Source organism: Dermacentor variabilis, chromosome 1 (assembly GCF_050947875.1).
Source record: "Dermacentor variabilis isolate Ectoservices chromosome 1, ASM5094787v1, whole genome shotgun sequence".
NCBI lineage: Eukaryota > Metazoa > Arthropoda > Arachnida > Ixodida > Ixodidae > Dermacentor > Dermacentor variabilis.
In genome coordinates, this window is record NC_134568.1 from 55201420 (window position 1) to 55218349 (window position 16930).

At 45.7% G+C, this 16930-nt stretch overlaps 1 protein-coding gene across 1 annotated transcript in view; it reads right to left on the bottom strand.

Annotated features, from left to right (window-relative positions):
- Positions 1 to 16226, bottom strand: part of LOC142574126 (RYamide receptor-like) — a 498341-nt gene extending 482115 nt beyond the window's left edge. The window contains exon 1 of the mRNA XM_075683309.1: positions 15901 to 16226. Within this exon, the coding sequence (XP_075539424.1) occupies positions 15901 to 16220 (320 nt within the window). The 5' untranslated portion in view covers positions 16221 to 16226. The remainder of the gene's footprint in view (positions 1 to 15900) is intronic.
- Positions 16227 to 16930: the final 704 nt, after the last annotated feature.

Below are 16930 nucleotides of genomic sequence, written 5' to 3' on the forward strand. Positions count from 1 at the left end.
GCGTTGTCGCCTCGAGCTAAGCGTCCCACTCTAGCACCGTTTGCGCGGCGAAGAATGACGCGTGCATGAAGCTAGCTCTCTGCGCACACGCTACCGCGCGAAACGCGCAAGGGCGTGTAGGCGACGTTCTGCACACAAATCGCGTTGGATGAGCGGAGCCACGCCGGAGCGGCTAGCTTCAAAGAAGCGGTATATGTTCACAGTGGCGTAGCAACAGGGCGGGCCGGGGGGCCGTGGGCCCCGGGTGCAAGGGGCCAATGGGGGGGTGTCATATACGCCTGAAGACACCCCTCTTTCCGCCGGCTTGACTGGGCTTAAACTGCAAAGAATGCTCCGGTATCCAGTAGCCCGAGCTCATGCACCCGATCCGTTGCGCCGCAGAATTGTCGGCTGCAGCTCTATCAACACCCCACAAAATAATTGCACGAATGTACGGGCTAAAAAATTTAATTCGCGAAATGGTCGCTCAACTACTCGCCTTAGCGGAACGTTTCATGTGGAGTGCGCTCGGGCTGTGCGTTCATGCTGGGAGCAGGAGTCGCTAAACATACAGTGAGGCGTTGTAAGGCGTTGGGGCTTTTGAGTTCCTCTTCCGTTCAGAACGCGCAGCGAAGACGAGCAAAGACAGCAGCAAGAGGGCGTTCAACCAGCGCGCCCGGCGCTCGCGTTTACGGCGAAGCGTTCGTTGAGAGCGACGTTGCATAAGTGGGGCCGTTGAAAGTCGCGAATGGGATTCTCTGGATCGTCTTCAAACTCGGTTCGGCCGAAGAGTTTGGCGGCGTATGACTCGACAGGCTGTAGTCGCGGGCCCGCCGCGATGTCCGGCTCGCTTTTACTTCGCCTCTCCCGCTCGCTCCGAGAAGCCGCGGCGAAACCTGCCGTTATGTTTTACGCTTTCCTTCTTACACTCGAAAGTTTCAGAAAACTGTTGTTGTTGTGTGTCTTCATGTCACAAGTGCAGTGTCTGTATCAGCTGCCCAGAATTTTACATAAAAAAAGGTGAATTTTGTAAGGATATTTCCCGATCGAGATTCTATGAAGTTATGTCTTTTTGTGATTACTAGGAACTCGGTAGCGCGAAAAATATGGCAGATAAGTAATAATCATATCCTTAATAATCCCGTAATTAGTACTTATAGAGGAATCACTTCAATTCGAGAATTGAGGACTCAAAATCATATTATTAACTCAACAAAAACTTCTTAAACAAAATCGTTTTGGGTTCTACAACCTACAGTACTTTGGCACTGCGGGAGGCGCCCAGTATATGGCAGCAGAGAAAGAAATATGAAATAGTGGACCAGTGACGTTGATCCCTTAATCCTCTCCATTGCGACTGCAGACGAACAGTAATGCAAGCTTTCGCTGGCACGGGCTTCATCGCGGCCTTTTCTTTATTTTTTTATGGTGACGCCAAGAATCGACGCGAAGCGTGCTCTATTCTGTTCCCAATCTTGCGGTGGTACCGCAGCTCGGATAATCACGTTTGTCCGTATAGCAGCAAATGAAAGCAAGGCTTTATTGATCAGAATGAAGAGAACTCGTAATTATCATAGCATTGGCGCCCGCGCAGCGGGGAGGCAGGTAGCGTTTTCTAATTGGGTGGGAGATCAGCGTCACTGACAAACAATTTAATTTTCGTTTTCGTTCAGGGCTGCCCACAGACAAAATACTGCGTGCCATAGTACCTACGACGATTTTTGTGAAGTTGTTGTTGGGCGAGATATGAATGTCGGCCTTCAATTTTGCAAATGCATTATTGCCGCTAAAATTGGTAATTAAAACATTATTATAAAGATATTTTTGTTAGTTGTGACGTGAGTCATATTTTCCACGATGCCGCATTTGTATTGGCTGCCAAGCCTTGCAGTCTGACAGAATATGTGCACATGGGCTTATCACACGTTATCAGTGCAGCACTCTGTGTTATTTGGCGCAGGAAAAAACAGCGTGTATATTTGCTACATTCGTGATCTCAGGGAAAGAAAGCGAAGGAAAGGGGGACCCGGGGAATGTGTGCGGTATCCAAGGCGGCTGTACTGGTGCTGAAACCCGGAAATTGTCGATATCCTCGCCTTCCTCGAATACATAAGGGGGGGGGGGGTGACAGAAGACCTATGGGGCCCGGGTGCCAGACGACCTAGCTACGCCACTGCATGTTCACTCGTACAGGCACGCTCGCATCGCTCTCTGCGTATCTTTAGGTCTTTCCTTCTGCTGGACTTCTACCCAAAGATTCGATATCTGTTTGGTATCGGCTATGCGCTGTCGCGTGGTCTTTGGTTCTGCGAGAGAGCGGGGAATATTTTTCCCTGCTGTGAAACATCGCTGTGCGTGTTTTAGCTAACATTTACCGTAGCAACCCATTTCTTCCTTTCCTCGACGCCACTCGTAAAGAGTCGCAAACTTTTACTTGCCAGTATAGTGCGCACTTCTATTTCGTGCGTAGTTATGTGCAGTGTGTGGCAGATTCTTAATCTGCGTAATATCATTTTCTGTCCGCATTCCCTTCTCACAGGCTACGCATGCAGCAAATTCCCAGGTGCTAGAGTGTTGTACGTCAAGAGCACCTTGGCGTCGTGCAAGAGACACCCGTTGATATTTGGCTGATTCACTAACAAGCTCGCATCTCTGTTGCCACTCTCCATCAAGTGGGATTTTCAACTATTTTTAACGCGATAGCGTTAAGGAGCTCGTGTCGCAGAAAAGCCGGTGTCGTCGGCGTCGGCGTCCGCGGCGTTGGCCGTGAGCGATAAATCACGGCAGGCACTTCATAAATAAAAAGCAACTTCCAAGATGCGCTGGGTGGGAATCGAACCAGGGTCTCCGGAGTGTGAGACGGAGACGCTACCACTCAGCCACGAGTTTGATGCTTCCAAGTGCTACAAGCGCGCCTCTAGTGAATGCGGTGCTGCCTTCGAAACGAGCGGTGGAAAGTTATACTGCGGTGTATATCGGTAATTATGAACATGTAACTTACAGAAGTCGCAATTACACGGGTAGCAAAGTGCGTTTCCGCTGCATTTCTTCTGCGCTTTCCGCGCACGCAGAGCCATCTTGCGGCAAGCACACAAGACCCCCTCCTCTCCATGTAGGGTGCTGCCCCGACAGATGGCGCGCCACGCGCGCATTGGAGCTGTGCAAGGACCGGTGCGAGGGGGGTCGCGGCCCGGAATCTCTCTCCCCTGACAACGCTTCGCCTTGCTCCCTCTGCAGAATCAAGCGTCCTTCCTTTCTTTAGATCCCTATCTGTCTCTCTGCCCGTGCCGATCACGACGTTTGGCTGGCGTGCATCATTTCCCCCTCCGAGATACCGAGTTCTTTGATTCGTTCCGCTTGCTCAGGCGCACGTTTCGTTGCTGCGCCGAACGCCGCGTTGCTCGACCATATGGCTCGACGCTCACCGCGTCCTATGCGGGGCGCCTCGTAAGTGATGGCTGCCCTGTAGCCCATTGTCTTACACCCCTTGGCGGGTCGACGGGAACGCTGTCGCGTTCCACTCTTGAAGGCGAAGCTTAAGCGTCCTCCAATTTTTTTGTGCTGCTCTTTGGTGTACTAGCTGCCGCATGGACGCTGTGAAGGCTTACTTTCGATTTGCTCTGGCGTTTAGTAGTGAAGGATGGGCTACCTTTTGAGGGGAGGCATTTACTTTTGTTCGTGAGAATGTTTACCAGCCTAACCAAGTGATACGTGTGTACTGTAAACAGCAGCACGAACAGAGGCGGACAACGGACGACCAAATAGGTAGGAGCACACACGAGCGCAAGCTCAACTGAAAGTTTAATTTTGATGACAGAAGTATTAAAGACATTGGTCAACTTGACAAAGGTAAACAGCCGTGCATGCGTGGCAGAAACAGCCACGTGCGACAAGAAAAAAATATGAAAAAGCCGTGTCATGTAGAATAAACGCGTGAAAAACGAGAACTATCGGGCAAATCTTTCGAAAAAGCGAAAGATTTGCCCGATAAGTGATACTACCCAACAAGAAATACTCTTTTGAGAACTGCAACTTTTTCCCACTATGGGGAACAGATCACTTGGTTGTGCATTTGTTTCCTATGTGATCAACAAATATTGCTTCTAGAACTCCTCTGGTTCATCTTAAAACTTTTTGTGCGCAAACAAACAGGGACAATGAATAGGGGCAACACAAGGACGAGCGCTCGTCCTTGTGTTGCCCCTATTCTTCGTCCCTGTTTGTTTGCGCACAAAAAGTTTTAAGATGAATCTGTTCCAACTAGGCCGACTCGCAGTTATGCTCCTCTGGTGTTGCGGTATAGAGCAGAAAGAACGATTGTTTCATCACAAAGACCAGAACACAAGAGGACTTATGGAATCATTATTTATTCATAAGCAAGATTTCTGTGACCCTTAGTGGGAAAGAGTTGCAGCAGTACTGCTCGTTAATATCACTGACAGGACAAACCTTTCAGTTTTCATGTTCTTGTTAGTTTTTGACGCACATGTTTATTCTACAGGACGTTTTTCGGTTCTTTTTTGTTGCGCCGGGCTGTTTCTGCTGCGCATCCATGGCTTTTTCTTTGTGAAATTGGCCATTGTGTTTAAAATCTTTGTCTTTACGAATAAACTTCTAGTTGAGTCAGCGTTTATGTGTGTTCCTACCTTAATTCATCCTTCTCGTCTCTGTTTGGGTGGTTGTCAAATATAAATGTACACCGAATTGGCGAAGTGTCCATAGAATTGATACATGAAGTTATTTGCGCGGTTTATTTCAGGAAGAACACTATAGGGGGTCTTATATTTTCTTTGTTTTTAACACTGATGTACATTTTTATACTTCAACTTCAAGGAGTCCCCTGTGGAAGCCAATAACAGTGATGGTAACTTCCTTTGTGTGTAAGATTTATGAATTTTATCCATTCAAGGAATGACGTGTCACATGCCTGTTTGTAGGTATGCAAGCATTCGTAGTTTTAAACATGCTAAGCTCTACTTTTCGGTTCTCATGACGCTGCTTTGTACTGTGCTGCATTCTCCAGGCGCAGGAACCTTTTTTATGCGGTAAGTGCTTGTGTTCTTTTTGTATATATTGAAGAAAAATTGTCGTGAGCTTAAATATGCATGTATATCACTTGTAATTTTTTTTCAACACGGGTGCTGTATCTCCCTCCGTCTTTGTTACTACCTTGTCCCAATTTTTATGCAACTTTTATGCATTTTATGCAATAAAATTCAGGTGGCATTTTAATAACATTCTACCTGCGCAATTGAGGTCATTGGTGTTTCGTATACGCATTTATTTGCGTTTTTCACTGTCTTACCAATCTGGCTGTCCAGTCATTGGAACCTTTTCTCATCTTTTATGACTATTTCTGGGGTACTTGATACTGCAAGTGCAGGTGATCATTTATTTGGCTGTTTGGAATTGTGTTAGCCGTGTGTTACTACCAATTTTCTGTGCTAAATAATTATTTTTTCTCTTATCGTTCAAGGTATTAGCCTTGCCTTATCTGTCTATTCACTGAGGTACCACTTAGTTGCTAGGTATAGGGAAAAAGACGGCAAAAAGTGCTCTGATTAGCTTTGTGCAAGTCCAGAAAAATTAGTTGAAAATGAGCTCACTAAATTGAGGAAATGCCACCAACAAACTATTCTGTACCCCAAATTCATATAATCAAATGGTGTACTGTTCTTGACTTGTGCCAGGGAGATAAGCTGCATTCATTACACAAGTTTTACAAGTTTATTTCTGAAGAAAGCATACCTGGCTCGTCAGAAGCATATGATTCAGGTGTTCACCATGCCCGACATCTTTCTAAATGATGTCTCGTCAGTTAATAGCTAAGTTGAGTGATGTTACTTTTTTAAAATAATTGGGCAACATGAAAATATATACATCTGGAAGACAAAATGCTCAGGCAAGTCTACTTTGGTACTTCATTAAATTTTAATCGCGATGAAAGACGTGTGCTCAAGCTTGTATATATTTGCGTGAAGTCATTTGTTTCAAGCCTGTTATTTTGCCTTCTCACAGTCAGCCGTAGCTCTTCCTGTGATGTGTTAGTGTGCGAAACATTTTAATGTAACATATTCAGATGTCTTTCGTGTATTCACACGCAAGAAGCTTCAAATCTTCATGTGTTCAAAGTTGGTTGTTACAAGGGTATGCTTAAGCCCTGCCTTTTGAGTCGCTTTGGCTTCTAGTCATAAACTTAAGTCAAAAGTGAAGACCACAATGATCGTTTTGATTGAATTCATATGTATAGGTTTTTCAGATGTATTTACACTGCTAGAGTGCTGTAGGTACTAGCCTATGTCTCCAGGTTCGATGTAGTGGTGCCTTATGTGCTGTAACAATGTTTCATGTGCACGCATCTTTAGTGTAAATAAAGGTAATTGAAATTGACCAGTCTCTCCTTTGCGTTTGTTTGTGTTTGGGAAAGTTATGAGGAGGCACCGGGGCATGCAAGTGTGAACAGCAAAGCAATTTCAATATATGAATAAAAATCCACTAGCCCAACGAAACGTCAATCATATTTCAATGGCAACTTCTGAAATCTCAATGCCATCTCAACTGGGCCACAATGTACTATTCAGTTCTGTGGCAATAATAACTCTACAGCAGGTCAACAGAACTACCACAATGTCAGTTCAACGCAGAATCAATGGTAACCCAACTACCATTCAACTAAACGAACACAACGGGCCATCTAAGCACAATGGACTTTCAATGGTAACTTAACAATTAGTCAACATTGAGATACCCAATGGTGTTTCAATTAAATTTCCGTGGCCAATATTCAAGAGCCTCTACACTCAACCCAACAATTCTCTAACAAACTCTCAATAAAATACTCAACATTCACCAACGATATTTCAATGCCTTCTCAATAATTTTTTGCACGGGACGCTGCCGCACTGAGGTATCGGAAACGTCTTGTGTGTGCGTGTGGTCTTGTACGAACTGCACAGAGGGTGGGGACACTAGGGGCTACCAAAATAGGGGACGTAACGAAATGCACTAGTTAGATTTATTCAGGCATTAGACAGCTTACAAGCTTAACTTGTACAGCTAGTGGGGCTCTCGCGGTCTAATTTCGTAAATGTGTTCCCTCACTATTCGTAAGGGGGGCCGTTTGCTTCGCAGATGGTGTTTGGGCACTAGGGTACAAAAATGATTCTGCTATACTGGTGGCGCCCGAGACTCCCTGTCGCCGCTCGACGCCGTCGCGCTTCTAGCTGGTTAGGGCTCCTGCACTGGCGTCAAACTCCTTCGCTACACTAGGTATGGAGACAGACACGTTTCAGTGTGGTCAAAAAGATTAGGTATGCCTGTGTCTTCCATTATCGAGTGATTGCTTCATCCTCTATGCAACGATACCAACTCAATGCGTGTGTCGGCATTATAGTTGCAAATATATAAGGAATAATAATGTAACATGTGCCCATAAGTTGCGGCCCCTACGCAGACCAACCTGGAAAAGGTGTCACGAGGAGGGCTAAATTTAGAAGGGGTACCGTGTGCACATTTCAGGCTTCTCAGAAGATATATGAGCGCTGCGATGTCTCCATAAGTTATTTTTTAATACTTTAAAGTTATATTCTAGGGTTTTGCGTGATAAAACTCCCATCTGATTATGGGGCATGCCGTGGTGGTGAACTCCAGAATAATCTTGACCCCCATGGGTTTTTTAACGTGCATCTAAATTACAGCACACGAGCATTTTCGCGTTTCGCTCCCATCGAAATGCGACCGCCGTGGCCGTGATCGAACGCCGTTCTCGAACTCTGCAGTGCAATGCAATGTCGTTAAACTACAGCGGCGCATTCCATAGAATGTCGCGAATATGAAGAACTTGATTAGCTAGCGCCATAGATCCGACATCCGACACCAGCCAAAAGAGCGCCGCTACTCCTCTAAAAAGTCGCAGTTTAACCCAAAAGGCGAAGCATCGATTGCGATAGCAAATTAGTAGATATGTGCAGCTATACGAAGTAAGGATAGTAGTTTTATCGGCCGTATAAGCTAGCAAACATATGCTTACTAACTGAATAAACAAGCACAGTGTCAACGCGCACAAGCAAACATGAACACATCGCACTGGATGACCGCGGACACTGCCTGTCAAAACTGTGGTGTGAGCAAGCGCCGCAGTAGCAGCGAGCGAAGTCACCTTAGTGCGGTCTATCGCTTCAACGCAACAGCGGCGAAAACACTGCGCGCACAAATTTATGAGCCGTATGCAGAACCCTTTCAAGGTACGGCGCGCATGGCCGCACGCGGCCCCGCAAAGTACGCACTTGTTGGCGCCGTCGAAGCCGCCCCCTCCCTCCCGCGCTGGCTCCCCGCTTCCTTCCACATATGGCGCGCGAGACGCCGCCGCAGTCGTCAGTTCACCTTGCGCTCGTTCGTGAAACGCGCAGTTGCTGTCGGAGCAGAACGCCGCCGCCCGCCCTCCCATCTCGCCATGGCCTACCGCGCGACGGAAGACGGCGTGTTTGCTCCACGCTTTCTTCCTTCGCGCGTGCCAGTTGAGCCGCGATCGTCGGCTTCCCTCACGTGCTTTCCCTCACTCATATGCTGTAGCCTACGACGCACGGCGACGGCGTTATCGCCCTTGGACTTTTGCGGAACATCACGGCGACGGCAAAAATACGCCTGGAGTGATCATATAATTGCTATCACAATAAAAATTTACGGTCGGTTTTCTGTTAAACGTACCCGAACGCACTTAATACTAGTGACGCAACTTAACTAAAACAGGTTCGGGCATAATAAAAGGTGACTTGCCGGAGCCTGCAGGTGTTCTCTCTTGAACATAAGCGTTGAAACCGTCACTAGAAATCGTCCTCACGGCTGTCACTAACAAACCACCGGATTCATCGTTTTCACGAGTGCGAGCGCAATATATATATATATATATATATATATATATATATATATATATATATATATATATATATATATATATATACCGTGGGACTGAATGTCGCAACCAACGCCGGTTACGCTCTTTCACAGTAAGTTAGTCAGCGCAAGCACACTATAGGTTAAAACACACACACGTTCTTACTACAGAACTGTACATAAAAGCAGATACCAGATAGTTCTGGTGCTCGACATTGGCAAAGGTGACCCGCCAATAGCAAACAGCACTTAAGAACGAAAAGCTTATTTTTAATTTGTCCCACGCTTCTCACAGTGAACCAGTGCCATCATTCCTAGAATTTATGTCCGTGCCCACAGCATCATCTTCGCTGGTTATGCACAGTATTGCCTGCTAATGAAATCGATGGTTCGACGATAATTCGTCTGCTCGGGAGGAGGCATAATGCAAAGGTAAAACAGAGATACACTGAACAAAAATGAAAAGGTTTAAAAAACTTAAAAGCTTTAAACCTTTTCAATTTTGGTCGGCGTTTCTCTGTTTTACCTTTTCAATATTGCCGGCTAACCTCCGAATACTTGCACAGGTGCCACCGCTGTCAGAGTCCGTGACAAAACACAGCGTAGCTTGCTAGGCGCTAAGGTCGCACAAAGGCTCGTTAGGCGATGGACGCCCGCACATGTATCTAAAGAAGTGCTACATGTGCAGCGCTACATGTACAGCACATGGCAGTATTGTCAGGAAGTCATGGTCAATTACCAATGCGTTTACCCGCTGTCATAAAAAAAGACATGCAGATCCAACGAAATTTTAAAATCTAAATGAAGCGAAGCATGTTTCATCTTGCGCGGTATCGATATTGCCTGAATTAATTGTTCAAATGGGATTATGAATATCTCAAAGTAGATTCGATTCCTAATAGCCTCTTTAATGGAGGTGCTCTAAAATGCGCCTGTCCTCAGATTTGTCATATGAAGAATTCTTCCCTATGTTCTATAAGAACGATATTTACCAAATTTCGTTAATTATTCTTCAGAAACTTATGTTATTTACAGTAAAGTATGTCCGCCGCACTAAGGTGCTGTTCTTCAGAAACGCCTTGCTCCCTATGCTAATCATCCTTTATAAATAAGTGTTTATAGGCTAAAGAAAAACACCCGCAGAACAGTTCGTGTTATGTCCCAGTTGCTCAAGGGGGCCGCCGAAAATTCCTCGTCCTTTGTTCAAACCTGAAACCTGAGATGTTTCGCTTAGCGCTGATCGTCTGGGTTACAGCTTTGTGAGCCTGCATGCACGAATATTGCAGGAATTCAAATAAAAATTAACGGGGACAAAAAAATTTAAACTTAAGGCAGCGGTGCTTGCTCTGAGCAATCAGTAAACGTCACTGGTGCATGTCCTTTTCTAGGATGTAAATAGGCGAAAGCGCAGTTCTCTTGCTGAAAGAAAAAGTGTCTTTCTTGTAAGGTGGGCGTATAGTGGGCGTATATATAAGGTGGGCGTATAGTATAGTGCAGCCGGAATGGAGACGGCGGGAAGCGTTCCCGTTTGATAAATCTTTGAGCAAAGTTTGCAGAGCCATATCAGCAAGGTCAACGGCAATTCATGACTGCAAAGTGTGCCAACGCATGACGCGTCATCGGCCTTGAAAACAAACGAAAATGTAGATTGGCCACTGTAGTAACGAGAAAACAAATATTTCTGAAGGAGAGCTGTTTGTTGGTCTAGTGAAAGAGAGGGAGAGCTAAGTAATATTTACTCACTCATTTCTGCTTTCTGCAGTTAGGGCCTCAGACAAAGGTGGCGTGTTAGGCAGTTCGCGCATAACTCGATCTGCATGTTACAGCAACTTCTCTTGGACGTACATGGGACGCAGTGTATTAGCCGATTCATAGGGTTGGGCTAAATGCACAAATATTAGCCATGTCTATAAAAAAAGAAAGTTATTTCAGAATTTAATTGGCGAAAGTGGACTAAAGACACTAGCACTAAAGCGACACAAAATATCACGGTGCAAATGCTTTTCCATTAGTTCTTCCAAGCAGCGCTAGCTCACAAAACATTAGTTAGATGAGACTTCGCCTTCTGTGCGACAGGTTGGAGAGATACTGATGCGCGTCTCCGCATATTATCGCTAATATTTCACGAAAATTCTTACAAAAACATTGTTCAAAAGCTCAGCTGTTGGTCGATTCGATACTATGCAGGGACAAAATTCACAAAGCTTCCTTCGTAAAAGCTGTTTGCCATTGGCCCGCCGCCATCGCTAACAATGTATCCACTATCACGATTATCTGGCACTTGTTCTTCCGAACACCTCTAAGGCATAATAAGCTTCTTTAATGAGAAGGTGTACCGTATTTTCGAAGCACCGTGAGCGATTAACTATTGCCGCGGTGGTTCTCTTATTAACAACATGCCTGCCGCCACCATGAGTGGTGGGCGCCGGAACGCCGCCCAACGAGAAAGTTAGATAAAATTGCTTTTGCGAACAGGAACCAAGGTTTTCCAGGGGAAAGTAACATGTACTAACGAGGCATTTAATCACTATGCGTGTACTTGTTGTCTTAGGAAGAACGTTGGAGGATCAGCCACACGAAAACGAATGCGGCCTGAAAATGAGGTACAGGAGTATTTTACATGCAGCGAACGACTTTAATGCCGCACTTTGTGCGAAGTGTTCAGCCACGTCGCATCTGCAACCAGACGTCCACCATTAGAAGCGATCAGTGATCGTCAGAATGTTCTCATGACGATGATAAAATTGAAGTATCATAGCTTGAACAAAAGAAGGCGTCACAAGTAGCATGAGAATGCTGGTAGTGGACACGCAGGAACGACGCGTCCAGTGCAATGTCCAGTGCTCTTTCTTCGCTCTGCAGGTAAATGTTCAGTTGTACGGAGTCGGCCAAGCTGCTAGGTTCTACGCAGTTGTTGTTGCCAACAGGCAACATTTTATTGTTCGGTCAGACAAGCAGACAATGTTTATCAAGGAAAATGCGGCGCATATATTGCCATGTGAGCTTTGATGACTGAATTGTTCGAGAATAAGAGAATTTTAAATGCGCAAGCATTTCTATGCCTACCTAACGGGGAAACCCGTCAGTCCAACTTTTCATCCGTCACATAAGACGATCGCTTTCAAGATAGGCCCACAGCAGCGAGCGATTTGATCTGCCTGCTGCCTCTCGCTTCAACGCGAACAGCGCACACGTGGCTATCAGCACTCGGCGCACTTTGTCCCCATCGCCGATCGCTTTCAACATAAGGCCCGTGCGGCCGCACGGGCCTTACGAAATGAAATAATAAATGGTGTCTGCTTGACGCTGGCTTTGCCACACACAACAACAACAACAACAAAAATTATTACAGCGTCCACGCAAAAGCATTATTGTCAGCCCCGAATTTATGAAAGGTACTCGGGGCACATACAGATACAGTGTCAACTCAGGCAACATAATTGAGCATTATTCTGGCTGTAGAAAGACTTTGCCTCGGGAGACGGTTATGTACCGCGTAGACCAGCAGCGAGGAAACTCGGCTTCACCGATTTTGAACAACTGTTCTTCGAGATGACCCCATACTATCACCCGTAGTTTTCGCCATTCTGGGGTACATCGCTCTATTTGACTGACGAGATCGCTCTGCGATATTGCGGAAGCACCACAAAAAGTAGCGCTGTAGTAGACGAGACTCGCAAACCGATCTCGGTACTGTGGTGGCCGCACGATGGATATTCCAAACATTCTTGCAACTAGCTTCCAGAAGGTGCGTGCTACAACGCAGTCCTTTATTATACGCGCATTGGTATCTGTTTGTGCGCAATATATGCACTTATCATTCGCTACCACATGCCAGCGTTCAAGCCTGTCTCTTGTAGGTAGAGTGCCCCACTGATATTGCCAATGAAAATCCTTCATTTAACAGGGCAAATCAGGTGAAAGCATGGCTGTCCATGTTTGTGTAGTAGCTGTCCGTGGAGGTACAGCAATCTCACACAACATTTCACAAAGCCTGGAAACTGGTGTCGCACGCCACTTGGGCAAGTTGCGAGAACAAAACGAGATGATCCGGGCAACCAGTCAAAAATGAAGAAAATGTGGTCTCTGACCCGCAACGCTTAGTACTGGACCGCATTACATACGCTAGTTACTGCCCAAACAAGTTGCACAAATATTGCTTCCGAGTTCTTCCTAATGTTTGTGCACACTATCCCTCAAGCTGTAACTTCCGGTAGGCTGAAGTTTTATTTGTCATTTCCAATAGCGGACGTTCAAAAGGCAGATACAAGGCACCATACACTTCACTGTTATCTTTTAGCGCTGGGTCAGGGTTCCACGAGTTCCGGGGCGCGGGTTTTGCGTGGCCTCGAGCGACGGCTCCACGCTGCGTGGCGCCCCCTTCAGGCGCTTTTATCCTTCTAGCTGGCCAGTGCGCTCTGTCTCCCTGTCGTCGTTCGCTGTCTGTCGCGCCACCTTCAGCCGGCTTTCTTCTCCTAGCTTGGTAGCGTCCATATGGACCAGTGCGTAGTATGGCGTGGTGCAGTTTGGTGCGATCTGGCGTCGTGCGGTGTGCCATTGCGAACATGCACTACACCCATTTTAAGATTGCGCCTAGTATGACCTCCAACCAATCTGCTTTCCGGTTGCCATTTCATGCTTACATCTGCTCTCGACTACGGGAGAGCCAGCAGTTTTTTTTTAAATAATACTTTGCTGCAGGATCGCCTGTGTTGGTCCACATCGTTGGGCTAAACACTTGGCGTCTTTTTGCCCGCCGTGGTTGCTCAGTGGCTATGGTGTTGGACTGTTGAGCACAAGGTCGAGGGATCGAATCCCGGCCACGGCGGCCGCATTTCGATGGGGGCGAAAACACCCGTGTACTTAGATTTAGGTGCACGTTATAGAACCCCAGGTGGTCAAAATTTCCGGAGTCCCCCACTACGGCGTGCCTCATAATCAGAAAGTGGTTTTGGCACGTAAGACACCATAATTTATATTTTTTTGTGTTTTTTCATGCCTGGTCAGTTGGGTGTAAACACAACCAAAGAAGAAATCTTCATTGCATCTTTGTTTTTGTCATCAGAGAAACGAACTGCTACGGAGATATATGGACTTTTTACGCAGCTTCGTAACAGTCCGGAAAACTTTGAAATTAACAATGAGAATTTTTTCTTTATTTTAGACCTGGGGGCGAATAAAAATGCAAGGCAAGTGCGAAATTTAAACCAGAACAAAGCATTGATCGGCGGGAGAGCATCTGTCAAATTTCTTAGAATGAAAGGTATCTCACAGCACACTGCTTCTTTCTCTTGGCGTTTTTCCCCACAAAAGTTCTTACTAATCTCACAAAAGTTGAATATTAAAGTTATGTATAACACATCCAGTTGCACTTAGCTAGTTCGATTAACGATAACGACAGTCTTCTTCAATCAGGAAATCGTACGCTGCAATCACAATATTTCGCACATTCTCTGAGGTGTAGTTGACTTCCTTACTATGTGAAAGTGCCATAGTCAATAAAAATTCGCATGCACTGCGTTTTTTTTCTCTCGCTTACATGCTGTCGGGTTAGTATTTTCAAGTGGGAACAGCGTAACTTGCATGAAAAATATAAATAAGCCTTGTATGACGTACGACCTTTCTTTCTTCCACAGTTTCTTATAAGCCAAATGATACGCAATATGAGACTCGATAATTCCATTATTCGATTGCCCTTAATTATGAAGGAGAGAAAAAAAAAAGAATAGACGCACACGCATAATGGTGTTAAGTTAACCATACAATATTAAAACAAGATGGTGTTATATTGGCACGGATGCGTTTGCGTTTCAGCGCGCTTATCATGCTCACCTCTTCTCGTGCGCTGCTGCCACACGTTTCGTTATGAGAAGATTGCAATGCCGGAAGATTCCGTTTTTCGTTTCGCACGCCAGCCGTGTGTGATATTTTTGTGGCAAAAAAATCAATAAACACATCTTCCCTATTCCATGAGTTTTCCGAAATTTCAATATGTTTTCTTTCGTTATGTTCGCCGGTAGAAAAGATCTAAAGGCGGTTCGGTTAGGTGTCGGGCAGGAAAAAAGAATATTCATTTAATATTTCGTATTATTAAATGCAATAAAAAGCATCCCACTTGTGTTCACGTACAAGGTGCTCTTATGTGTGCATTTATATGTTTTGAAATATGTTAAGGGCAGTATTATGTTACCCTAATACATTTTGTCAGTCATAAGTCACTTGCGGAAAAAGAACAAAATGAGTATTGCATGAGTAGCACCTTAAATGCATAATTTGACTTTAATGATTCACGCTAAAGACAGCGGTTGTTTATTTAAGTGAAGCACCAGGGAAATAAACTCCCTCGGAAAGATTTGCGAGCACCCATCTGAGGTAAAAAAAGGAGGAGGGTGGGGCAGGTACAGCATATATGACTAGACAGACCATGTGGCATTAGCAATGACATCATTAGAATGAGCGCCGATGTATTTCAGTAAGTCCTGTAACGTTCAAAAACGAAGAGAAATCACTATAAACAGCGTTTCTTTTATTTATTCTTTTTTTTCTGTTCAGACGGTAGTGCGATTTCTTGTTACGTTTCAGTGACAACAGATCGCACATCCGTTCTATTCAGCATAAATATGCATTCCAGCTTTAAAACTTGAATCACAAAATAAAAATTCAGAATGCTAAGTTTATAGAAACACTTCCAGCAGCCTTCGCGTTTTTAGTATGCAACGTTTGGTCCTTTCCAGTTCCACCTTTTTTTTTTTCGCTAAAGGTGATTAGTAATTGAGCCAGCCACATAATCGAAAAGAAGAAACGAACACACTAAGCGGTAATTATTGCTTTGGCAGTTAAAAAGCGCCAATAACTTCGAAACATCATGGTTCTGGTGAGGAAGCAGATTTTCATTTCAACTGCATATCAAGACAAAGGTGCTTCTTTGAAGCCTCTAGTCTTAATGGAAACCATGGACACACGCAATTCATTGGGTACGTAGACAAAAGTACTAAGTATGCGAAGAACAACAGGAGGAATTTTACTCACCGGTCGACGCCGATGGCGGTAAGCGTGTAGACGGAGACGATGACCGACACGTGCTGCATGAACAGCACGACGGGGCAGAAGAGCGGCTCGAAGATCCAGCGGCCCAGCATGAAGTCGGTGTAGGTGAACGGGATGGAGAACACGGCCATGGCAATGTCTGACAGCGCCAGGTTCACCAAGAACAGTCGGAGTTCGCGCGACGACCGCCGGCCGAGGACGAGTACCACGATGACCATCACGTTGCCACCGAGCGCCAGCAGCGCGGTCAAGCTGTACAGCACGATGAGGAACGCCTGAAGCTCGAAGCCCAAAGCATTCATAGGAGGGTAGTCCGAGACCGATATGTTCCTGTCCACGCCGTCGTATGAAAAGTTAGCTTCTTCAGAGGTGACCGCTGTTTGCAACGGCTTGAACGACTCGCGTACTAAGTACAGCCACGAAGCTGAACCATTGCTTCCTGCAGATAGGTCGTCAGAGAGTGCGTTGTCTTCTTCCATCTCAGCCATCGTTGGTGTTGACTGAATATGCCTTTAGAGACTTTTAACACTCACTCTGCTACGACAGGAGCAAGTGTCGAACAGGTTTTCAATGAATTTCGTGAAACGACGGACCCAACAGAATACTGATATTTTCTCTGCAGAAATAACGCGCAAGTAGATTGTCACCTTTGCCGAGTCGATCCTCCGTATAGATGGGTGTCCCAGACTCGCCGGCAAAGCCTGAGTCCGTTGAATGACCGTGCCTGATATGTGGCCTTCTCAAACTTGCCGTAGAAATTTGTCGTACACGAGTAGGAGCGTGCGCAAGAACGGTCAGTGAACAGTTCCGGGGTACGGACGTATTGAAGCGCAGACTTTGATCCAAGAAACGCGGGGGGGGGGGAAATGTCGTCGCTGCCTGTACCCTCACAGTCCCGTGGGCTCGGAAGTTAAGGAAACATTTCTACTCAAGAACTCGCGATCAAACAATCACGTATCTCCGTTAGAGCTTCAGCGGTAGTGAGAAAGAAGGTTAGGAAACAGGGAAATTC